Raw genomic sequence first — 27216 nt, 5'->3', positions numbered from 1 at the left:
AGGGCGGATCCAACTTTGTGTTCGGGGGTCACTCGAATTCAGTAAGTCGAATTCTAGTAGGTACCTACATTTTATTTCACATAGGGTATTGTATAGTCAAATTCTAGGCCATGACCCCATGACCCCATTCTGGATCCGTCCTTGGGCTATAATAGGTCTTATAGTGCAAGCAAGATTGAAATTGACTTTTACTATTAAGTAACTGTTACTTCTACGCTTGCAGTTGCAGTTGTGCGTTTGTCGTGTAAAACCTCTTATTTACTCGTACCTCGCTATTTTCTATACCTTAGCTGTAGCTACATGTTTACTATTATAACAACGTGATAATATATATGGAACACTTTGACTCAGGTAGGTAATTTATTTACTATTGCACAAGCAAAAAGAAAGGTAACTCCAAAGTTATCCTTTCTACTAATTTTCATACTTATTCCGGACGATTTAGAGCATCAATCATAAGCAACGTTTGCAAATAGCTGCTACTTATTTACTCAAGCAAAGTATAGTATCAACCAGTTTAATAAAACTTCAAGCTTTACTACAATGAACTGCATTTAGTGCTAAATATATCATCAATGACTAATAATGCATACGAGGAATTAGAAAAATATATACATGAATTTGTCTGTATTTTCTTTGACCTATAGCACAGTATAATAAAGAGTACTATCATACAGTATGGCCACTCCTGCTCCCCGCTGAAAGCGCCGCCCACCCCCTCTCGGTTACCTCACAGTTACCGCATGTCAAAAACGCGAACCGTCAACCTGTCATATCTCACTCATACAAGCATGGTACGCGTTCACCTACACGAGCTTAGAATATGTGCCAGGAACGCGTCTCTTTCATATATTTGATCGCCAGTTTCCGAGATGTGCCTATAGGTTATTATTACTAATTCGAAGCCCGGTAACTCCGAATATACAGAAAAACACACACTGTGTATTGGCCACAGAAACAGAGATGGAACTTCATGAGGACATTGCGGTTTATATAGGAGACGTGACCGTACCTTATGTCAACGATAAATGGTCTACTATTACCTGCTCCTAAGTAAAAGGAATATAAGTGGAGCTCATAGTCCGGAGCTAAAAGCTTGTAAATATGCAGATCGCACCTGAACCTCGCATGCCTTGGTATACACATATACCGGAGATGTGACTACCTTTTATCAATGTTCGAGTGCTTACTTTAGACACAGTAATATCCAGCACCTGCATAATGAATGACCATGACTACTCTAAGAAAACTGATGAAGAAGTATATCGTCACTACTTTGAAAAAATCTCGTATTTCACACTGCTCCTCAAAGACAAAACGTAGTAAGCCTATATGCATTCCATACATACTTAATATATAAGGTCCTAATTTATTAGATGCAGATATTTTTACAGCTGATAGTACTCGGTCTCTGGAGTATATTAAACCGTGAAACATTATAGCTTTTACGATGTTTTTTTGGAGAAAACGGAAAAACAAATTTGCTACGTAAAAACACCTGTTTATGTGATTATTAAATGAAAACTCATTGAACAGATTCTAGTACCTCTTTTACGTACCACTTAACTGTAACTGGCCACTTCAATGACATGTGCAGTTTTCCCGCCGAACCTTTACGACATTTACAACAAACAATTGTTGACATGACAGACAGTGTTATTGTGACATGTGATAATGCACATGATGATTTTTTTTAGACGAAATTATAATTAATTTTTTTGTTAGGAAAATGAAATCAAAAAAGTTACATGAAAAGATTTCTTAATTTATATCTGCAACTAATAAATTAGGACCTTATATTTTTCTCTTCATTTACTGAAGAAGATACAAGTTTTTTTTAAAGTAGTGCCGATATGGCTAAAGTATAAAAGCGTGTAATATGCAGACCGTGTAATGGGGGCACATTACCGTCAGAGCTGGTCCGCATGTGAACTTCTTTTTTTGACGGAGTGGGAAAGCAGTTACGTACGAGTGGGATTCGCCGTTTCTTTCCCCTCCCCTAGCGAGAGGGGGAAAAACTTTGCCCTACCCACCAGTGGTGGCTGGTGAAAATTGCTGCTAGGCAACACTGAACACAAAGAAACCTACCTTAACATTAGGTACTTTACTAGTAATCAATTTTAGGCAAGCCGGTGGGAATCGGCTTGTATGGACCAGCCGCTGCTGCTACCCAATAAACTCACTCCGGCGTTTCATCCTCTTTGCCGTTCGTGAGGGCGCGCTGGGATCGATGTATGCCATTCACCACGGCCCGCATTGTATACGAGTATGTAGCTAAAGTATAAAAGCGTGTAAATGCAGACCGTGTAGTGGGGGCGCGTTACCGTCGTCGGAGCTGGAGCCGCGAGGCCGCCCGCGCGGCTGGTACTTCATCTGCACCTTGCGGTTTATGCCGGAGAAGTGACCGTACCTGGGAACAAAAAAACATAAGGCTGGTTTTAGTGTCACGCGGACCGTCCGCGCGGAGCGATCCGCGCGACCAATTTGTATGAAGTTGATGTTGTCGTACGCGCGGATTCGTCCGCGCCACTCTAAAACGCTACCTGAAGTTAACACACATTAGTTCAGTGCGGATCGCTCCGCGCGGTCGGTCCGCGTGACACTAAAACCAGCCTAAGTAGTTGTATTAATGGCTATGTGGAAATAAAAATGGAGGTTTTTTAATAAGAAAAATTCAACATTCTAATGCTTCGATATTCTGACATTAGGTTAGGTCATCTTACGTCTAGAATCCGGACTTTTTAGGGTTCCGTAGTCACCTAGAAACCCTTAAGTTTCGCCATGTCTGTCCGTCCGCGGATAATATCAGTGACCGTTAGCACTAAAAAGCTGAATTTGGTACCAATATGTATATCAATCACGCCGACAAAGTGGTAAAATAAAAATTGGAAAAAATGTTTTATTTTGAACTTGATAGGTTGAAAAGTTTTGAAAAGCGAAATTACGGAACCCTACATTGAGCGTGGCCCGACACGCTCTTGGCCGGTTATTTTTAATTTAGTCAAAGAGTTTTTTTAATTTTTTTGAATATTGTATAACTAGCTTTATTAATAGTGTGTGAACCTGCCTTAGAAATCTATATTATTTGTGGTCATGGTTCGTTAATATTTCTTGTAAGTGGGTAGCTTTTGCACATTTTAATTTTTCCTCAGTCACCCGTTGACCACGAACGCTGTAAAGAGTTCGAAACGTCGGGATGTATTTTAAATTCATTATACGCGATTTAATCCGTTTCCATAGTTTTATTTCATGAGTAACTATCGCGGTAACCGAAGACAATATTAGTCAAAGAGGCCAGATTTTTATTCAACGTCTAATTTCTCACTAGGAACACAAGATTCACAAGGCTCGGGCTTAGAGGCGTAGGGGAGGGGCCCACGCAACCTGGCGATGGTGTTAAGATGGAGTTGAATTTCAAGCATATTGATTTTTGCTGACAGAGACCTTTCCAATACTTACAATTTTAAACAGAGAAAAATAGATACTTACATCTCTGGAATACTCTAGACCTGCTCCAATTTTCTCTGTTTCTCGTCAATTTCTGGATCAGCGTGCCTAGTATGTATATTAGCTAGCAGCGAGCGAACAATACCCAGGATCTCTTTAGTTTGTTTTTAAGTACTTAGAACGAAACTTTCTCTAGAACATGCTAGAACTTACAATTTAAAACAGGGCAAAGTATGAGTACTCACATTTCGAGAACACTCTTGAGCTGCTCCAATTTTCCCTGTTTCTCCTCTATTTCTGGATCAGCATGCCTCGTATGTATATCGGCTAATAGAGCGCGTGCAATGTCCAGAATTTCTTGCAGCTGCTTGGGTTTCTTTAGTTTGACGTGTCCACGCTTGAAGCCGGCGTATTTCTCGAAGATTTCGAAGAATCTGGAAGGAGTAGGAACATTAGATCTAAGATTTCGAAGACATCATTATCTTATCTGCTAACTTTTAGCACGTACCTCGGGTGCCGCACCTCAACTTTCATCTTCTGTTTGGGCGTTCTGTCGCCGTGACGAATGACTGCCACTACACATCTGGAAATTACAGTTATTTAAATATAGCTTAGCGTAGCATACAATAAGGACGTTTGTTAGTTTGCTTGAGAACCACAAATTAGAATCTAAACAAAATGATAAACACACGGTTTACTGGTGAATCCCGATAAGTTGAGCAAACTGGTTTTTGAATTTCGAACTGCAATGTGCATGTGCAATTTCCACAATGTTCTTATTTCAAAGAAAAATTATCTCGATTTATTGGGTTTCACCAGTAAACCCTCGAACTAATCTTAGCTCCATCATCTTGCCAAACATAGTGAGCACTATTGGCAGGGTGCAAAGCGGGTGGAGGGGGTAGCTAAAACGATCACAGCACTCACTACGGCCAAAATTGACATCTTAGTCGCTGACTTGCGCTGTCAAATCCATATTGCAGTAAACATTTTCATGTCGTTTTTGAGATAAAGTAATACGGGCCCAGTAAAATTTGTTATGGCAAATTGTAATAACTCCAAGAAAAGTAGCGACTAAATTCTAGCTATTTCCAAGACCGTGGTGGAAACGAAACCACCGTTTAAGTGAATAGTTGCCGTAAGAAGAAAAGGGTCGTCCAATCTCTGAAGTTTTACTTATAGTGCGTAATCATTTGATACAAGTATTGAATTGAATTTACGGTGAATTTATAGTGCAAATTTTATTGGAGGTAGTAAATCCGACGTGGAAACCAATCCCAGTTATGTTCGAAAGTCATTTTATTTGTTTCCTCATCTGTGCTCCTGTTTACAAATCGAAACGGATTGACGAAATTGCGTAAATATCGAGGTTTCAATGGGAAGAAGGAGCACGATAACAATAGAAGCAGAAGCAGTCCATCCACTGAAGGCTTATCACATTTTAAATAAAATTCCTGAGAACTTATTTCATCGCATTCATGATTGTATTTGATGTGATATCTGGTAGGTAAACCTCTAATATGTATTTTCAAGTAAATGAAACAAGTTTTTGTGATGTATATTATAATTAAACGTTATTATAGCAAGTTTGTTTTTATTTTACAATAAACCCTGTACCCTGCAATGATATTTATAATTCCTATAAGTAATTAGCCTATGAAAATGACAGGATAGCAGTGAACTGATCAACTATTTCAAAAGCCAATGATTTATTTATACTTTATTGCACATAGGTATAAATGGTGGAATAATGTTTTCAATCTGTAGAAAATGCCCAGCTAGCACCAATTTATTGCCTTTATTCATCGTCTCAGGTTGGAAAATGTTTTCTTGAGCGATGGCACGAAACCCCGTTTTAGTCACCAGTTTGTTAATTTCTCACTGAAAACAACGATTTAATGTTATTGGCGATAATGTTTGTAACCACCATCGTCCAAAATTGTCTAATGTAGTAAAATAGCACAAGATTTCATTAATTTTTTCACAATGTTTACTTACTTCTCGCTTCACAGCGGTTACAATATTGTCACTGTCATGTGGCGTTGTCGTCGCGCACGGTCCCAATAGGCGGGTCGTCGAGTTGAAACGGGACGGACCACGGTATATGCAGCGTCGGCGCTAGCTCGCGTAATATCATGTTCCCGCGGATCTTCACGCAGTCATTGAAACTGTGGTTCCACTCACACTAGTAGAAAACGACAGATACAGCACTATTGGTATAACATACCTTAGCTCCATCATCTTGCCAAACGTAGTAGGCACTATAGGCGGGTCGTCGAGTTGAAACGACACGGACCACGGTATATGCAGCGTCGGCGCTAGCTCGCGTAATATCATGTTCCCGAGGATCTTCGCGCAGTCATCGCAACTGCTGTTCCACTCACACTAGTAGAAAACGACAGAGACAGCACTATTGGTATAACATACCTTAGCTCCATCATCTTGCCAAACGTAGTAGGCACTATAGGCGGGTCGTCGAGTTGAAACGGCACGGACCACGGTATATGCAGCGTCGGCACTAGCTCGCGTAATATCATGTTCCCGAGGATCTTCGCGCAGTCATCGCAACTGCTGTTCCACTCACACTAGTAGAAAACGACAGAGACAGCACTATTGGTATAACATACCTTAGCTCCATCATCTTGCCAAACGTAGTAGGCACTAGGCTTGTGTAGTACATGTACTAATAGTACAAAAGACACGATTCCCTGTACTGTACTAGACCGAACTACTCCCAAATGATTCTGCTCTCTAATACATTTAGTACACTCACACACGCGCAACAGAATGGATGCGAAAGGAGCGAAGAGCCGAGAAGTGACAATGACAGCAAAGCGATCACCGCAACTGCTGTTCCACTCACACTAGTAGAAAACGACAGAGACAGCACTATTGGTAAAACTCACCTTAGCTCCATCATCTTGCCAAACGTAGTAGGCACTATAGGCGGATCGTCGAGTTGAAATGGCACAGACCACGGTATATGCAGCGTCGGCGCTAGCTCGCGTAATATCATATTCCCGAGAATTTTAGCGCAGTCATCGTAGTATTTGTTGGAGTTTTTCACAAAGGAGAAGCCGTTCACATCGCAGACGAATGATTTGCCGTTCGCTCTGGGAAGATAAAAGTAAGATGTGAGAAATATTTTTGCATGTTTTTATTTTATTTAGAGTATTTTTTATTTGGTTGCCCTGATAACCATCGCCATGGCTAACTTAGTCAACGGCATACGCTGAGTGGCAACCATTTTGGTGTATAAAGTATTATTAGACTAAGATCCCAAGTAACAATTTCTGGTCCTATAGTGGTCGAGAGCACCAAATTAAATCACATTAAATGGTCCTATAAATAGTCTATATTAGTACTGTAGAGCCGATTTGGCGCAATTATGCAGCCATTTAGTGATATAATAGGGCTATAGTAGTATCATCCGTGACGTTTAAGGTCTATAATGGTGATGTGATGATGACTATTGTGCTAATTTGTTGACATAGAGGACACAGTAACGCTATTATAGTATCAATTTATGCTATAGTAGCATTTGAGATTCCGTTATACAGGTTTTTTGTTCTGTAATAGCAGTTGCCGTCCCTTTTAATGCGAATGAATGAAATTTCTAAAATAATTTAATGTGTGTAATATTTAACAAAAACTGTTCTAAACGAGGAACTTTATGAAAAGTGGCGTGTGAACTTGTGAAGTTTAGTGTCAATCAAAATAATTTGGATTTCGTATAATTCCATCATTACTGCAAAAAGGTATGCGATGGAAATTTTACCGTTAAAAGAATATTAGTTTAATGGAGTATTTTAAGTGCGCCCTCGATTTATACCTGTTTTGAATAAAATAAATAAATATAATTTAATACAATAAAATTATTGGCACCATAGTTTCTACTATGGATCCAAGAAGTAAAACATACGCTTTTATAGTTCGACTATGTCACTTATCATACGCATTCACTGCCATAAGCCCGCCATTGTGGATTCAATTAGGGTTGCATGAGACTTTAACTATGATCCAGTTTAACTTATAAGTTCTTTATATAGAAAACAATACTTGTTTTCAATGTTTTACTATAGAAAGATCTTCTAAACAGTTTTTTTTTATAAAACATATAGTAAACTCAGCTATAATATAACGCTATTGTGTTTTAAAAGAGATACCGAAACCATTATTCCACAGTTCTGTGATATAAAAGAGTCATTGTGACGTATACGGCGATGAGATATAAAAGGCATTAGAAAACGACTATTAACGCTTTTCAAAGCTATATAAACGTATCCTGAAAACTTCATTATACAGCAAAATAGCTCTATAATGGTATTCATATCTCTACTACAGTGTTAAATACTGTAGCAGTGTTTTCCAAAGCCACTATATCCCAAAATAGTGGTATAGTTAGGTTTTAATTTCTGTTAAAATACGACTACTAAAAATACTATAAGCGGCTTGTTGGGAACCTTAATAGCGCAAATTGATAGCATAACAGTGATTCCTAACACTATTATACAATAATATTGTTCTTTAGTAGGTTATTTGATCCTGTTATAAACCAGGCCTATAGCGGCTCTATAAAATGGTGATATAAACGTTTACATCACTTCCTAATAACACCTTTTAGCTGTATAACACAACAACTATAGCGGCTTGTCGGGAACCTTAATAGCGCAAATTGATTGCATAACAGTGATTTCTAACACCATTATATAATAATATTGTTCTATAGTAGTCATATTTGATCCTGTTATACACCAGGCCTATAGCGGCTCTATAAAATGGTGATATAAACGTTTACATCACTTCCTAATAACACCTTTTAGCTGTATAACGCAACAACTATAGCGGCTTGTCGGGAACCTTAATAGCGCAAATTGATTGCATAACAGTGATTTCTAACACCATTATATAATAATATTGTTCTATAGTAGTCATATTTGATCCTGTTATAGACCAGGCCTATAGCGGCTCTATAAAATGGTGATATAAACGTTTACATCACTTCCTAATAACACCTTTTAGCTGTATAACGCAACAACTATAGCGGCTTGTCGGGAACCTTAATAGCGCAAATTGATTGCATAGCAGTGATTCCTAACACTATTATACAATAATATAGATCTATAGTAGTCATATTTGATCCTGTTATAGACCAGGCCTATAGCGGCTCTATAAAATGGTGATATAAACGTTTACATCACTTCCTAATAACACCTTTTAGCGGTATAAGCTTATAGAGCTAAAAGGTGTTACTGGAGGCTTTTATACGACAGGCGGTCACGCCGAAAACCTTTATACGACATCTATAGTAGCTTTTGGCGTCGAAAACCAAAATTATAGCACTAAAATGTTACTTGGGATGTAATAGGTTATGTTTTAATTTTTTAGTACACCAAATAAACGTTTTCTTTCTTTCTTTCTTCAAAACAACTAGTGAAACCTGGGTAACAAAATGAGCTCGCAATGGACGCACCTATAAACTTTTGATACTGCGAGAATAGCCACGAAGTGTTCATTAAATATTTAGGGCAATGAAATTAGTCAGAAATCACGTTGATATTAGAACGCTACCTTATGGAACACTTGATTAAGTAAAAATTAAATTTGTGACAGTAGTATTACATTTATCCAAAGAGGATTGAGTATTATAGAGAGTTACTGTCAAAGTAAAATGTGTAATCACAGTGCAAAGACTGCCATCTCTCGGCACAAGCTTAAAACTTTTGAACCTCAGATTTGACAATTTAGGGCCGGTTGCATCAAACAATCTGTCACCGTTAAAGCGTTCGTTAAGTTTTTTTGTATGGGAAGTTCCATAGACTTCTGCTGCGTGACGATGAGGTGTCTGTCAAATGTGGTTGATGCAACTGGCCCTTAGTCCATATTGTTAGCTTGATATGTGTTAAAATGTCAAATATTAATATTAGCGCCATCTAGCTGAGCGTTCCCCAAAGGTGTAACGCCATCTAGGCCGCCGTACCTTTTTCTCTATCTATGGCTTTGAGGTACGTTTTTTTTTCTTAGACTTTATCCGTCTATACGGAGTTATCGAAGTTTGCTTTTATCGAATAGTTATGCTTCGAGTTCGACTTACATATTTAGGTATTATCAAGCAAATCTAAGGCATGATCCGCCATGATACTGACACCAAAGATGTCGACGTTATGTCGAATTATAGCAACGTAAACAGTGTCGATTTTTTAAACTACATGGCATTCTAATACTTATCTAGTGGGTAGTAGATGTAGATGGTAAGAGTTGTAGATGCTATTTGATAAGATTTTAGTAGGTATGTTCCTAATATTTACTCTTAACAATCAAATCGAGGAAAGTCTACCAGACAGACTTTCCTCGAGATAAGTTTCTCCTGGTTAGACAAAATGACCGGGTACCGGATCTCCTTTCCTTCAGAATAGCGCTCTAAATAGTTTGCTAAATAATTTTGGCAATCCTAACATTCCTGACTCACCTCAACAAATCAAATCCACAAACAGTCTGCTTAAAGGCCAGTCAGACTATTCTCGAAATAAATGACCGGGTATCAGATCTCCTTTCCCCAAGAATCCCGTTCCCGTACTTATCCTTTTCTAAAATGTCCATATTCTGACTCACCTCAATAAATCAAATCCACAAACAGTCTGCTTAAACGCCAGACAGACTTTCCTCGAAATAAGCTTCTCCTGGTTAGACAAAATGACCGGATAACGGATCTCCTTTCCCTCAGAATCTCGTTCTACTTTTCCGTCAAGAGCTGGGCTCTTCCGCGCCTCTGCGTGAGCGTAGTCCGGACCCACTGTGTATACTTTGACGTCGGTGCCTGGAAACGGGAAATATGTCGTCTAAGGTTTATGTACTCTTGTAGATATGTAAATAATAAATAAATTAAATAAATAAATATTGAGGGACACCTTTATTACACAGATCAACCTAGCCCCAAATTAAGCAAAGCTTGTACTATGGGTGCTAGTCAATGACATACTTACTAGACTTATATTGACCGGGATATAGACCGTGATTACCTTTTTGATTTTTGTCGAGCTCCCGATATTTCGACGCAGTTGCATGCATCATGATCACGAAAATAACCGTGAATCATTCAAAACTGATATACTTACTTATAATATACATAGATAAATACATACTTATATACATAGAAAACATCCATGACTCAGGAACAAATATTTGTGCCCATCACACATATAAATGCCCTTACCGGGACTCGAACCCGGGACCAAATCTCGTCTCCATCATAATATCAGGCAAAAGACGTCCACTGCTGGACAAAGGCCCAGAGAATGCCACATACGATCGACCCCTACGATTACCTAATCTACAAATTAGCAATACTTTTACGTGAATAATATTCTTCACTCATAAGCTGATAAAACTGATAAATCATTCTATCTATCAAATCTAAATGTAAATGGCTTAGGCACATATTTTGACTAAGGACTAGACTTTGTGAAGTTTTGGTGTACAGATTAAGAACCTTGGCTTTATCCTCGTAAGGCCCAATGTACATTACAATGTACATAGTTGTTGCAAACTAATTTGAACCTTTCATGAACCAAATAAAGTAGGATTTCTATTGTTACATTGATTTTTGAAACAAACGAAAATCTTACTAATTTACTTGAAGAACAAGGTTCAAGGTTGCCTGTGTGGTGACGGGTTAAGAATTTCACCACCCCCTTTCTTCCCGTGGGTGTCGTAGAAGGCGACTATGGGATATGGGTTAAATTGTGGCGTAGGCGAGAGGCTGGCAACCTGTCACTGCAATGCCACAGTTTCGTTTTCTTTTAACCCCTTATTTGCCAAGAGTGGCCCTGAAGCTTTAGTAGTTTCATGTGCTCTGCCTACCCCTTTATGGGATACAGGCGTGATTGTATGTATGTTGTATGTATGTACAAGGTTCAAATTCAAAATGGAAAATCTAACTATGGTGGGCCTTACGAGGTTATATGAGATCTGGTAACTTTTTGACATTGCGAGCCATACGAGTACGGTCTCGTTCTGTCAAGATTTTCGGTGGGTTCACCAGTCTAACATCAGTCTTTCCCAATTTTTTTGCGAAATTTAAAATTGATTGTGGAAAAAACACGCAAACATCGCGATAAACATAAAAATTACATGGCTACTAAAGTTCCGGCTAGAGGATAATCTCAAGTGTTGTCTCTACGAAACGGTGCGATTACTTGAAAATGTGATCAGAGTGTTTGATAAAAGATAAGCTGCGCTTACGCACCGTCAGTAGGCATAAAATCCTCGTAGATAAAAGATCCAGTCTTCCTTACTCTAGACTCTGGCGAATAAATGCTGCTACGACTTCCAATCTGAAAAAAGATGATTGTGTGTGATGAAAGGTTGACTTGTGCTGTAGGAAATGTACTGTGGCCGTATCATGTCCGTGTTTTTTGACACTTGTCATATCATGCGTCACTTTCGCACTTACATACTTGTTAGACATTCAGTCCATCTTAGCCCTGCTGGATAATTTAGAAATTAGTTTTAATCAAAATCATCTAAATAAAAGCTATGACAAATAATGTTTTTGCTGATTTACTCACTGATCATACGAGCATTAATGAAAAGAATGTAAGCATTTTGTAAAAGTATGTACATTACTACTTAAATTCGAGGTGTATTTTTTTGGTGAACAATAGGAAAAAAATAGGTCTTACAGGGAATCTAAAGCCTTTCAGATAGGCTCTTAATAGCAATAAATAAGAAGGCACCTTTCTGAACAGCCGCTGACTGCCGCCGCCGGCTGACGTTGGGTAGTAGATGTAGATATTGTGATCTTCGGCAGAAACTGGTTTTTCTACGAAAGGCTTGTTGAAGACAACTCCATTAACCTCCACGTGGTCTTCGGATTCTACTAACTCGTGATCTGTGGCCATACAAAGGGCATACAAAGGAAACGAATGGCAAAGACATTAACAGGGTATCGATAAAGATTACCTATACCAAAGACATATGTAACTCCGTATAGACGGATAAAGTCTAAGAAGAAAACGTACCTCAAAGCCCTAGAGAAAAAGGTACGGTGGCCTAGATGGCGTTACACCTTTGGGGAATGCTCGGCTAGATTGCGCTAATATTAATATTTGACATTTTAACACATATCAAGCTAACAATATGGGCCAAAATGTCAAAACTGAGGTTCAAAAGTTTTAAGCCTGTGTCGAGAGATGGCAGTCTATGCACTGTGATTACACATTTTACTTTGACAGTAACTCTCTATAATACTCGATCCTCTTTGCCTATACCTGTCACCCTAAGTGTGCCCTATACCTAGGCTTATATTGACCGGGATATAGACCGTGATTGATTACGATTATATCGAGCTCCCGACAAAAATCAAAAATGTTCTTCAGTTTTCCGTGATCATGATGCAAATAACTGAGTCGGAATATCGGGAGCTCGACAAAAATCAAAAAGGTAATCAGTGTAATCACGGTCTGGTCTATATCCCGGTCAATATAAGTCTAATAAAAATAACTGTAAATTATTCAAAACTCTTAAGTGTGATGATTTTAGTAAATAAAAGTTAGTTTTAGAATAATTTTATATTAAACTTGTTTTGTACGGTAAGACAATAACACTGTTTTGATAACTACCCGCCTCCCACTGGTGAAGTAGTGGAAAGACGGGGGTTAAAACCAGCTGTTGGGATGGACGAGCGGCAGTTGCTATCGGGCATTGGTCGAGGGCAAGTGCTGCTGGCTAGTGTATCTACTAAAATTCCACAGTTCAAGTTTAGAAATTCCGTTACAAGTTCTAGATTGAGTGTCAATATTGTAGAATGATATTTCTGTATTTGAGAAGTAATATTTAATGTAAACATGTTAACTACAAGACATACGGACAGATTACGGGTGTCCGTATGTCATAGCCATTTTATTAAAATAATATTAAGGTTGTTATTTGTAATTGAAATGTAAATTAATAGTCATAGTAGCGTAATGTAATAAACTGTATTGAATGTGAATACTGGAGTTTTTATTAAAACTCAGAAGTAGGGAAAAAGGACCTAGCCGAGCCTAAAAAAAAAACCGGCAAATTGACACAAATATATCTTGATTTGATTGACGGGTGATTTGAATATAAGATTTCAAATCCACTGTATAATAGTTAATATGATTTTGATAAAATTTTTTGGATTGGGTTCAGGAGGAACATGTTTCTTTTCTTTTCTCAATCTTTCAAATGATAAATTACTGATACGTGAGCTGTACAGACTAAGCATACCAGATATCGGCCACGTGAATTATGTATTAACCCATTCGCTGACACTGCGTCGACAGCCGAACCGCTGCCGCAGGCCGTCAGTGACACTGACAGTACGTCGGCAAGTACGGCGGCGAAAGGGTTAATTTCCTTACGCCCATTAAATTAAGTTAATATCAGTCGCACGCATCATTTTTTGTTTAGTTACATGTGCGTTTTTATGGTCTCACGCGTGGTACAGGCTAAATATACTTAATACCAACCGTGTGTTATGTTTTGTTTACTTGTGATTTTCCAGCCCCACGTGTGGTACAGGCTAAGTATACCTGATACCAGGCGTGTGTTGCATGATGTGTTTACTAGTGAGTGTACGTTTTCACGTATAGTACAGGCCAAGTATGCCTGATACTAGCCGAGTGTTGTATAATTTGTTAACTTCTGAATTGAAATCACACGTGTGGTACAGGCTAAGTATGCCTGATGCCAGCCGTGTGTTGCATGATTTGTTTATTAATGAGTTTACATCTTCACGTGTGGTACTGGCCAAGTTTGCCTGATACCAGCCGTGTGTTGTATAATTTGTTTACTTCTGATTTTAATCACGTGTGGTACTGGCCAAGTATGCCTGATACCAGCCGTGTGTTGTGTAATTTGTTTACTTCTGATTTTAATCACGTGTGGTACAGGCTTAGTATGCCTGATGCCAGCCGTGTGTTGCATGATGTGTTTACTAGTGAGTTTACATTTTCACGTGTGGTACAGGCCAAGTATGCCTGATACCAGCCGTGTGTTGTGTAATTTGTTTACTTGTGATTTTAATCACACGTGTGGTACAGGCTAAGTATGCCTGATGCCAGCCGTGTGTTGCATGATGTATTTACTAGTAAGTTTACATTTTCACGTGCGGTACAGGCCAAGTATGCCTGATACCAGCCGTGTGTTGTATAATTTGTTTACTTCTGATTTTAATTACGTGTGTGGTACATGCCAAGTATGCCTGATACTAGCCGCGTGTCCAATGCTTTGTTTTTCAATGATATTTTATGGTGCCACGTGTGTGGTACAGGCCAAGTATGCCTGATACTAGCCACGTGTGCCATGCTTTGTTTTTCAATTATATTTTATGGTGCCACGTGTGTGGTACAGGCCAAGTATGCCTGATACTAGCCGCGTGTGCCATGCTTTGTTTTTCAATGATATTTTATGGTGCCACGTGTGTGGTACAGGCCAAGTATGCCTGATACTAGCCACGTGTGCCATGCATTGTTTTTCAAAGATATTTTATGGTGCCACGTGTGTGGTAAAGGCCAAGTGTGCCTGATACTAGCTGCGTGTGCCATGCTTTGTTTTTCAATGATATTTTATGGTGCCACGTGTGTGGTACAGGACAAATATGCCTGATACTAGCCGCGTGTGCCATGCTTTGTTTTTCAATTATATTTTATTGTGCCACGTGTGTGGTACAGGCCAAGTATGCCTGATACTAGCCGCGTGTGCCATGCTTTGTTTTTCAATGATATTTTATGGTGCCACGTGTCTACACACAGTACAGGCCAATTATGCCTAATACTAGCCGCGTTTGCCATGCTTTGTTTTTCAATGATATTTTATTGTGCCACGTGTGTGGTACAGGAAAAGTATGCCTGATACTAGCCGCGTGTGCCATGCTTTGTTTTTCAATGATATTTTATGGTGCCACGTGTGTGGTACAGGCCAAGTTTGCCTGATACTAGCCACGTGTGCCATTCTTGGTTTAACTATTATATTTTGTGGTGTCACGTGTGTGGTACAGGCCAAGTATGCCTGATACTAGCCACGTGTGCCATTTATTAACTATTATATTTTGTGGTACTACATGTGTGGTACAGGTTAAGAGTGCCTGATATCAACCATGTGTGCCTTGTGTATACAGTATATGGTAGTACATATGTGGTACGGGCTAAGTACGCCTGATATCAACTATGTGAGCCATGTGTGCCTAAGTAATGTGTGGTACTACATGTGTGGTACAGGTTAAGAATGCCTGATATCAACCATGTGTACCTTGTGTATACAGTATATGGTAGTACATATGTGGTACGGGCTAAGTACGCCTGATATCAACTATGTGAGCCATGAGTGAGCAGCGTATGGTAGTGCATGTGTGGTACAGGCGAAGGACGCTTGATATCAACCGTGTGAACCATACGTATGGTAGTTCTTGTGTGGTACAGACGCAGAGTGTCTGATATCAACCATGCCTACCACAAGTATACAGTCCAGAGTACTGTAATGGCTAAGTATGCCATATTTACTCAGCCCAGAGTGCTGAGATGACCAGACGGATATAGACCAAAGATAAGTATAGTCGATGACACTTATTAAAATTATATCGCTATATTAAATGACGTTGACATTAATGATTAGTATGGTTTGTAGGTGAACCAATTTTATTAAATATTAATGATTTAGATTTTTCAATATTTTTCAATATATTTAGTTTTCTTTCAACCGCTTATTTGCCAAGGGTGGCACTGAAACTTGAGTAGTTTCATATGCACTGCCTAACCCCATTATGGGATACAGGCGTGTTTGTATGTATGTATGTATGTATGTTACAGTTCTTTAATTACAAGCTTAGATTTCAGAAGACCTGATATAACCAGTATAAATTATTCATTTCAGTAAAACCATGTTCCGAAATGACGATGAATGTGCCAATATGTACTATCGAAACGCAAGCGAAGGAAACGACGCAGGAAGTCGTCGAACTAGAGCAGCCCGCACCGAGAACTGAGCTGGGCGACCACAAGGGATATTGTCAAGCAGCTCACTACGTGGAGACCAGAATGAGTACCTAAATTAAGTTAATTAGTATTTGAATTATTGTGCCGAGGAGTACTACTTAAGTAATGTCATCATTTAAAATGATTTCTGGGCTTGATCGTTGGCTTACCATTCTATTGACATAAGTAATTAAGTAACGGGTATTTCAATGAGTAGGTACCTACTTATATTTCTAAAGCATTGTATGTTCGCAAATGGTGTTTATAACCCTTTGCCCAATTTAGTCATTCGATTTGGAATCATAATTATTATTAAATGACTGCGTTTTGTTGCCGCTGTTTTGTTACGGACTGAAAGGGTTAGGTAGGTATACCTGAATAAGGAAAGGAAAATGTAGCAACACAAAAAAAAAAAAAAAAAGAATTGGCGTAAACGTACCTATTGGTATATATTAATAAACTGATTATCATCTGCTCATGTAACTGATACGTAGACTCGTGTTGTGTAGATGAGGTCATTCAATAGCAATTTCTGATTAGTATTTGGCCACTTAAGCACATTTCCTCATTAACCCGCTAATAAAAAAAAAAATTAAAAAAAAAATTGCTCAGTCTTGTAATATGTCTGAAAACCTGCAGCTAATGCTGCATTATAATGCCTGCATTTTTCCCGTGATATTTTAAGACTAGAGGAGATCATACATACATTTTTTTTATTGAAGTCCAGGAGATTATGGTTCGTGGTTGACAGTTCAAGAAATCCGGTTATTGGGTGTTTACATTAAGATCTATATTACATTAATAGCAAAGTTCGATATTACTACATGTCGGTAGATTCAAGTTGTTTCCATTATCTAAAAAAAAAGGGGGTGGCCAATGCAATTTATTTTACATGGTGACATTGGTGACCAATTGACCATACTAACCGTATCAATAGTTGATCTGATTGTACAAGTAAATAGCAGGTTCTTTTGTTGGCAGTCCTAATAGATGTCATGTTGGGACAAAATAGGTGGTGAAATGTTAGGACAGCAGGAGTTAAGGCGAAACTGTAACTGTATTAGCTATTTTGGCTCCTAAAAATGGATCGAACATCATTTGAACATTGAAATAAACTGATAGTCCTAATAAAGAATGTCAGACTATCCAACAAACCCCATACCTATTCTGAATATAGAAATAGGATATTATTTTTAAATTGAGATGTGAAATATCAAAGCTAACATTTTTTTCGTTAAAATACTGCACCCAGTGGTTATTATTTTATTAAACGCATTTAAACGATTTCTGGTAAAACGTCACGTGTCGGGCACTCGTACTTTAGATTGTGCAACAATACGTAAATATTAATTGTATATGGATCGACTTATAATATTGTCTACAAGTATACGCCATACGTTAAAATAATAATCAGGTATGTCAGTATTTTAGAAGAGTAAAATAATTTTATTGCTTTCGATTGTTTTTCACGCGGTTACTTTCATTAACAAAATAATCTCAAGAGTTGAGTTTTCTACCTTATTAGGTATATTTAACTTGACTATTGCGGCATAGAATGTCGTTCTCTTGCATTTGAATTAGATACTAAAACATTGTGATGATGGTAACATGATTGGGCGGTGAGCACAGTAAGTCATATTTTTAAATAATCCTTGAAATGACGTTGCCAAACACAGTGTGCAGATAAGTGAGAGCACTTAATCAAATTAAATTATTTAGTGGCTTCAGAGCTTTTCAAATAGGAATACAGAAACGTCAAACTAAATTATACTACTCATTGCCTAGTGATTCAACTTATCAGAATACATTGAAGGTAATTTTCTTACACATATTACTTATCGCCCATGCCTCATGTTTTTGAGGTGGTACCCTGGTACTTGTATGTTAGTTTTTTAATTTTCAGTATTGCACACCTGCACTCAGAGTCAAGTTCACTTTCGATATCTTATATTTATCTATTACGTTGTTTGGTCGTCCATTCGATATCGGTCGTAAATATAATGTTTTATTGGAGAACGTAACCTAATATAATAAAGAAAAGAGGAGAGGAACGTTTCGTACGCTCTTTATTAGAATAGACTTTAAATTCAGGAAAATTAAATGAAATGACTTAAGTACTTGTGATTAGGTATGACAGTAAAATAATTACCCTTGTTATCATAAAACGATTTACGCTTAATAAGAATCCTAGGTAGGTATACTTTTTGAACAGCAACTCAGTAGTTGATAAAATATGATCAACACTTGACTTCCATTTAGATTAAAGTTAAATACCAGTAAATTTCTGGTACCTACAAACAGTTTAAATAGTAAAGTAAGAGTATATTCAATAGTGTATGTAATACACGATTACTTTTTATCATCTAGTTCAATTTATTGTTCAAAATATCAATGCATCTATTTCCTTTGGAGGTGTCGAAAAGCTTTATCGTTAATATAAGCTTAGCTTGTGTGTATAACAATAAAAAAAAAAAGTATATTACTAAGCTTTGAGATAAAGAAACAATGTAATATGATTATACAGAAATTATTACGCGTTTTAAAACACAGGGACCGGAGCCTCGCGTAATATTAACATTTAGAATACACTACGTTCACCAACCACTACGTGGTGATACTGGTGATGGCGGTTACGGCGAAAGTTGATAATTTTGACCCTTTGGCAATATAATTATATCTCTGTTTAGCACGCCGTATTCTACTTTATCTTGTTACTACAGCACAAATGTGAAGTCCCAAAATACAACCAGTTACATGAGTGACGATTTTAACTTTAAACAATAATTTATTTATTTTTATATCCGCCCACAAGTCTGACATATCAACAAAGAAATCGTTAGAGTACATGTACATGCGACAGTAGTGGATACACATAATTTTTATACTGTAACGCGGTGTTTAAAGATGTGTTCCATAAAAAAAGGTCGATCCCATGTTACAAAAGTAACGGTTAAATTTTCAAAATCGTTTTTTTTTTAATGTAGGTACCTAGTGAGCGTACCTCGTAATTGATAGTACTGATAGTATTATTGCGTATTAAGAGCTGTTATTTCCACTGAGAGGTAATTATTGTCAATCTACTGTGCCGTACATTACTGGCAAGTGTTATTTTGTTTGTCTGAATTTTAGTTAATTCCTTAAATTAAGAGCATAATTAAATTAAATGCTAATTTACTGTAATGAAAGCGGCAGATAAGAATAATTTAATCATCCTTTTTTTTTCTCTCTATTGAACATTACCTGTGATGGTTCACTGTCGTAATAAATAATATATTCATAGAAATCATATGCATATACTTAGTCCTTGCGAATGTGATGATTTATGTAATGAACCAAGAATGTTTTGTATCCATTGTAAAACTCTTATCATGACATGAAGGTTGTAACCAAATATTTGTAATTGAATTATTGAAAGCTAAGCAAATTGAATCCTACTATTGTTATAATTACTTTGTAATTTACGTACGTGCGCCAGAGGCAGCACGATGTCCGATGGCCGAATGTGATGATTTTAGTAAATAAAAGTTAGTTTTAGAATAATTTTATATTAAACTTGTTTTGTACGGTAAGACAATAACACTGTTTTGATAACTACCCGCCTCCCACTGGTGAAGTAGTGGAAAGACGGGGGTTAAAACCAGCTGTTGGGATGGACGAGCGGCAGTTGCTATCGGGCATTGGTCGAGGGCAAGTGCTGCTGGCTAGTGTATCTACTAAAATTCCACAGTTCAAGTTTAGAAATTCCGTTACAAGTTCTAGATTGAGTGTCAATATTGTAGAATGATATTTCTGTATTTGAGAAGTAATATTTAATGTAAACATGTTAACTACAAGACATACGGACAGATTACGGGTGTCCGTATGTCATAGCCATTTTATTAAAATAATATTAAGGTTGTTATTTGTAATTGAAATGTAAATTAATAGTCATAGTAGCGTAATGTAATAAACTGTATTGAATGTGAATACTGGAGTTTTTATTAAATAAGTAGGTAAGTATAGGTACTTATACCTAATAAAATCGAATAGAAAAAAAGCATTTATTTTTAATTCATTTTTAGGGGACAACCGAGTTTTGAAAACTTGAACATATTGTTTTTCATTTCATGAATACGGTTGAACAACATATACGTTTTGTGTTTAATATAACGGAAATGACCAACTACAATGACAACCTTGAATTGTGGTTAGACATCCTAAAATGAGGTTGATAGGTAATTTAGTGGGTAAACCACAGGTTACAGGTATGCGACAGAGTCTTCCGGTATTTGCCAGTACGCGTAAAAGTAGTTGACTCATTGTAGGACTTAAGCCACTTAAGGCACTGGTCCCACTGCGAGCTAGTAAGCTATGAGCTATCGGCTATAAAAACGAACAAAAGATAAGCAATCCCGTGCAAATAAAAGAGACACGGCGATTTTAATAGCTCACCGCTGGGCGAGTAACTATAAACATCGCCGTGTCTCTTTTATTTACACGGGAGTGATTATCTTTTGTTCGTTTTTATAGCCGATAGCTCATAGCTCACTAGCTCGCGGTGGGACCAGTGCCTAAAATTAGGAACGAATTCGATGACGTCACTACATCACTGTATCACTGACAGCGTTTTCGGTGGCAAAATAAAAACAAAAATACACACATTTTTAATCGAAAATATGTAGTCATCATACAATTGTAATACCCAAAATCTATAAATATTGGTTTTTTATGTCAAATAAGTACTATAGAAGACAATCATTTATTGTGCCAAATTCGATATGAGTCTGGAAGCCTATTGTAGACCTTCATTATTATCTATAGGTAATTCTACACATATGTTGTTAGTACGCGACCAGTTTGTAACCATGGCATAACAGGTATTCAAATCTTCACTTACGCTTAGGATCCGGCGAGTCTCTATCCAAAACTGCATATCTTGGTATCTCTATTCCTTCACCTTCTAAGATAGCGTACACTTTTCTGCGATCCTGTAACAGCCGCGAAAACTGTAATATTATAAACAATCAGCGTTAAGTCTTCAATCTAGGTATAAACCCGATTACCGCTTAAGCCTTTATAAGGTCACGTACGCTGACCGTGAACTTGATCTTTATTTCAAGTATTGACAAGGTGCAATTTAGATTATTTTGACGATGGGAAATTAAGTGGTCTATCTAGAAGAAAACTTTGTTTTCCATCAAATCAAAGAAGGTTCCGTTATTTATTTACAATTAACTATCTCGTAGAACAACGTGATCTTTGAAAAGTATGGTTCCATTTTTTTTCTGACTCACCCTTTTCTTGTAAAAAAAAACATAATGTAGGGAATCTAAGAATCTAAAAAGTAGTAGTACAGATATAAACAGGACAGATTTTTTATATAGTACTTGAGAGTAAATGACAACAGTTCAATAACATTACATTTATATACACACCTGGATATCGTACTGCATATGCAGATTGTTGATAACATACGGCTTCCTAAGTTTCTCATACTGTATGGCCTTGTCAAGCGGGAAGCCTTTCGAATGGAACGATATGAGGCAGTCGCAGATAGGCCACTCTTCTACGGGACTCTGAAAGGTGGAGGAGTTGTTAGTCTGGCCGACGGGTGGCGTGGCCGATAGTGCAACATGCAGTGAGGGACGACCGATGCTATAATTACGGTGTTGTGTGCACGGGAGAGGAGCGGCCAAGTTCTTTAGATTTTTTTTTTAATATAGATGGTAAAATTTATTAATTTTAACTCATATGTAATTACAATATTTAATTTTGTAAGGACAGAATGCTTATGATATTAGACAACGGGATAGCGCTATTAAAAGTAATGAACAATATATTTATCTGGTTCACCTTATATCTTTGAGATAACATCTTAGTTTTGATACCTATCAAATACATAGATAACAAACTAAAGGTCTATTTTTTTTAAACTGTTTAAATAACATAGTTTGCTCAGTTGCAAAGTTATTATTCGGAGAATGGGATTCGAGCTCACGAACAAATAGGTTTATCGCTAAGTATGATTACATGATGATTACACTAAAGTAGAATCAATCTATTTATTCAATCCTACACAAATAGTCCTGTTACGCAGTCTGTAATTTAGTCGGTAGGTCGGTACACGTAACTAAACAATTGATGTCTTACATTAATATGAACTTGACCTATTTCTTAGTATGTAGGTATTAAATTCAAAGATTAGCTGATTGTAAGGTGTTTCAAATCTAAGATAATGTTCCCAGCGGGGGAAGATGACGCTGTACAATTTGGTTGTAGGTAAATGAATTATCAAAAAACTTGACGGAGACATATCTACCTTAGCTTTCGAATTTTAAGTACGACTTTCTCTTTACGCATCTACATAATTCACGAATCTTTGGTAATATCTTACATAAGTGCTCAACATCCCACCGTGCTGTAATGACCGTGCATTACCTAATCCCTAATAAAACTTAACAATTTTATCCAACTAAAATCAATTGATAAATTAAGAAAAACTTGGCCACCTTCACCCGTGCACTCAAATCATGCAGTGCACAATATACGTGCAGTTAGATACCTGTCGTAATCAGTAATGGTAACAGGACACCTCAGACAAAGGGTGTGTTGGTAAACTGGTTAAGTCCACGGAAATATAACGTGTTTCTTTACATGTATGTACCCATGTATAGTCAGTCACAATTGCTGGTCAAGATGCAAACATATACCCCAAAATGATGACAAGTACAGTCAGCAACATCGCTATGCCGGCGAGATGTTCAAAATTACGTTGCTCATAAACTCGTAGCAATAAAATCGCGTCGATATCGTTTAGAACATCTCGCTCACTAAGGGTCCACCACATCTAGCGTCTCGCGAGCGTAGCGTCGGGCCAACTGTATGGCAAAGCCTGGATCCGTGTCGGCGCGGCGTCTTTTTCCATACAGTTGGCCCGACGCTACGCTCGCGGCTCGCTTTTTTCATACGGGGCCCTGTGACCAGAAGCTGACTGTACCTATAGCGAATTTTGACTGAGCTCTTGAGACAGTATTACGTGCATGTTACCGAATTTATTAATATGTCGTCAAGTGACAAAAATAATTCACTACATACTAAGTTCAGAGCCATATTAACAGGGCCGGATTAAGGGTAGAGCGAGTGGAGCGGCCGCTCTAGGCGCCACATGGTAAGGGGGCGCCAAAATCGAAAATGTGGAAAAATCCATACAAAAAAATTATACATAGCGTGGGCGCGCACATATCACAAACCGGCGAGAGGAGTCGGGAATTAATTCAGCTGTTGAAAATCTAGATTTGTAATTCAGATTAAGTGGAAAGTTGCACCACATTGCCAACATATACCAACATTCATAAGGGCGCTGTTGCTAGGGCGCCGTAAAAGGAGGATTCTAAAAGTAAAAGGAGGCGCAATTTTGTGAGTCACAGGAGATGATGAGCGAACTTCAAAGGACTAAGATCCCGAAGGGCACTTAGTGGCAAAATACCGAAATGGGCATCCCGACGGTGACGATCGAGTTCGCAGTTAATGTCTTAATTGTGTCGCTTAACTTCAAACCTGGGTAAATCCATTCTACTTTAAGGTTGAATATATAAAAAATATAATATGATCTGAAAGATAATCAACCTTATAGCAGAATGGATATACCCAGTTTTGAAGTTAAGCAACACAATTATAACTCTTAGTATTATAAAAATAATAGTGATGGCGAAATATAAGGCCTAAAAGTCGGGAACATAGGCGCCCTGTGAAGTCAAAATACTCCAAAATATGCCAAAGACCGCAGCTCTGCAGTTGATCAAAGCTTGGAAGCTCGCTGCTTCCCCGCTTGCGTCAATAGGAAAAATTAAAAGCGCTCGCTTCGCTCGCGCTTACTATTTATATCATTTCTTTTTTAGTTACTTAGGAAAAATTTCGCGCTCGCGTTTTCATTTCAAGTCTGCTTTCCTGACTTGGCCACTATAGTTCTCCATTTTGTTTGTTATTTTATGTACATGATATCCACGTTCAGCCCCACATAACCATACTAGGGTGCGACTGGTGCGACTGAGAAAGTTCAACCCTTGTCCCTTTCGTACTCTGTATGATGAAATCCATAAATTCTGTAGGTATTGCGTTAATCTTCAAATTACGGCATTACTATGAAAAAAATTTCGCGCTCGCTACGCTTGCGATTTTTTTATCTACGTCGTGAAACTTCTTCCCAAGGGCGCCGAAACTCAAACTCGCTCTACCCTGATCGACCGCACGGGCCGGCGCTGCATATTAATATTACCAAAGTTGATTTTTGTATAGTCAGCAACATATATATGAATACAGCCAAAATTCCTAAAATATGTATCCACATCTGCTTACCCATATCCCAATTTCTTGGGGTCGGCGCAGGAAATTACAAAAATATGTATACAGGACTTTATTGCCTGTATATTAAGGTCGTGTATACTTTGGTTGTATATTTTGCACTTTGGTTGTATTAATTTCTTTGTTACTGACTGTACAATGTTTTCTTTGTAATGTTGGTGAATTATGGTTATCGCCTGACGATATATAATTTCAGTTTATTACCTTCTCAAATAAAACAAACTTACGTATGTAATTTACATTACAGTATACCATGTCCAATATACTTAGTAACCACATTAATATGTATTTGGTATGTGTCCACATGCTAATAGTAATGTGAATGGCATGCATGTATTGCGTACCCATCTACACTACACAGAAATAATCAGAGGAGATTGTTATCAAGATAACTAATGATACTGCCAAATATATCTAGTGAAACAAAATAAACGTACAATTAAATTACACTGGCGAGGAATAAAGTTGTGAATCTTTGTACGGAGATTCTGTACAAAGTAACCAGTTTTATTTGCTCTATGGTACAGTTTGATGATCTACAAACTACATGAAGGAATAAAGGAAACATTTCTATCCTTTTAACATTAGACTAAATTATAAGGACAAGGCAGGTACTGTTATATCTGTAGCTCATAAATCTTAATATCATAAATAAGTAAAATAGCCTGTATACCTACATCCCACTGCTAGGCAGAGGCCTCTCTCAATGGAAGGTAAAATAAATAATCAAGTAAAATAAATACATCTTAATCTATAAGTAAGGCAAATCAGTTTATTTTCAACTGCAGGTATACAACAGTAATCATTGATGAATATGATGAGCATGACCATAAATTAAATATAACAAGATCATACCATCCCCTAAGACCGCGCTTACACTCCACCACACATAGATGGCGCCACAAAAAAAATGTCTTGTAGCTTTCGATTATACTTGTAGATGGCGTTAAGTGTCACTTTTGACATAGATTTACGGCTCGGAATTGACACTTAATGCCAATCTACAAATAATCGGTGGCAACAAGGCATTTTTTTTCATCTGCATGTGTGGTGGACAAGCGTGTTCAGGCGGTCGCATTTTAATGTATGGGATAGTATGATCTTGTTATATTTAATTTATGGCATGACCAACCATTAGCGATATATTTAGATCCATTTAAAGTATAAAAATATTTTTACATACATACATACATATAATGACGCCTGTATCCCATAAAGGGGTAGGCAGAGCACATGAATGAGTTTCAGTGCCACTCTTGGCAAAAAGGGGTTGAGAGAAATCCAAATTGTGACATTGCAGAAAAATGAAAATATTTTCTAGTAAAAGTAATAGAGTTTACGTCCAATTCTTTTAATAAGAACCAATACAACAGCACCAATTCCTTTCCTAACCATCAGCCTAACATCAAAATGACAGACATAGTTACCACTGCATCGCTGGCTATTTTGTTCCACTAAAAGGTTAGAGTATGAAGAGAACCTTTAAGATAACCTCCTCTGGGAAGACGAGCATCTTGATGTACTCGAATTCGTCGAGGCGCGTGAGGATTTCCTTCATGGGTTTGGATTGCGACTTCTTGGCCATGGCACACACGCCCACCACAACCTTTTTGCCGCCGCCATCGTAGTGTGGGTCCAGGGAGTCGCAGAGATCCAATTCGCCCTGCGGAACAAATGTTCTGATAAATAAAGATACATACATATGGGACTTTCTTACCTAAAACTAATTTTACAGTAAGTTTAATAGGGATAGTGTTGTGGGTAAGGTTGCGTTTAGTCACATCTACACAATTACACGAACAAAAATATTTGAACACGCTTTTATGATCATAAGATTAGAGTTGTGTTCAGATGTTTTTGGTCGTGTAAATGTGGAGATGTAACTGAACACGACTGTACATTATAGGTACACAATAAAATAAAATAAAAATTTTGCTTGTGACTGTACCCCATTAACAAGTAGGTAGGTACTTATATCATAAATACCTAAATATAGCTCCATAAAGACATCAATTTCAATTCAAGTTTATTATAATTATATTCTACTAAAAGAAAAATAAGAAAATGAAACCAATTAATACTTATATTATCACAAGACAAAACAGCTGTGTGGCCATGAACATTAAATATCAATACCTCGTCCATTGTTTAATACATCCTCATAAACTAAATAGAGCACTATTGTACAGGTCTTAAAACTCAGATTAAAGATCTATAAACACTACCACAAGATGGCAAATTGACTTAAAATGTCCGGAGTAATGTGAAATCTGATAACTGAGTAAATCACATGACCACATATTTTATAATAAAAAGTAGAACACATTATTGCTAAAACAGATCGCAAATAATACCTATTTTGTTATCTTCTATAAACAATCACAATTATAACAACAAATGTAATCTATAACCAAAACATATATTTTGCCAATTA

The 27216-nt window shown here is 37.5% G+C and overlaps 1 protein-coding gene across 1 annotated transcript in view; it reads right to left on the bottom strand.

The window, feature by feature from the left end:
- LOC125227907 (inositol hexakisphosphate and diphosphoinositol-pentakisphosphate kinase 2) overlaps positions 1 to 27031 on the bottom strand; it is a 62884-nt gene extending 35853 nt beyond the window's left edge. Inside the window, 11 exon segments of the mRNA XM_048132309.1 lie at positions 2304 to 2410; positions 3693 to 3881; positions 3956 to 4030; positions 6354 to 6560; positions 10060 to 10264; positions 11693 to 11780; positions 12183 to 12337; positions 21319 to 21427; positions 21857 to 21997; positions 26263 to 26445; positions 26919 to 27031. Coding sequence (XP_047988266.1) covers positions 2304 to 2410; positions 3693 to 3881; positions 3956 to 4030; positions 6354 to 6560; positions 10060 to 10264; positions 11693 to 11780; positions 12183 to 12337; positions 21319 to 21427; positions 21857 to 21997; positions 26263 to 26445; positions 26919 to 26927 — 1468 coding nt within the window. The 5' untranslated portion in view covers positions 26928 to 27031.
- Positions 27032 to 27216: the final 185 nt, after the last annotated feature.

This window comes from Leguminivora glycinivorella, chromosome 7, assembly GCF_023078275.1.
Source record: "Leguminivora glycinivorella isolate SPB_JAAS2020 chromosome 7, LegGlyc_1.1, whole genome shotgun sequence".
Taxonomy (NCBI): domain Eukaryota; kingdom Metazoa; phylum Arthropoda; class Insecta; order Lepidoptera; family Tortricidae; genus Leguminivora; species Leguminivora glycinivorella.
This window is presented reverse-complemented; position numbering and strand designations above follow the sequence as displayed.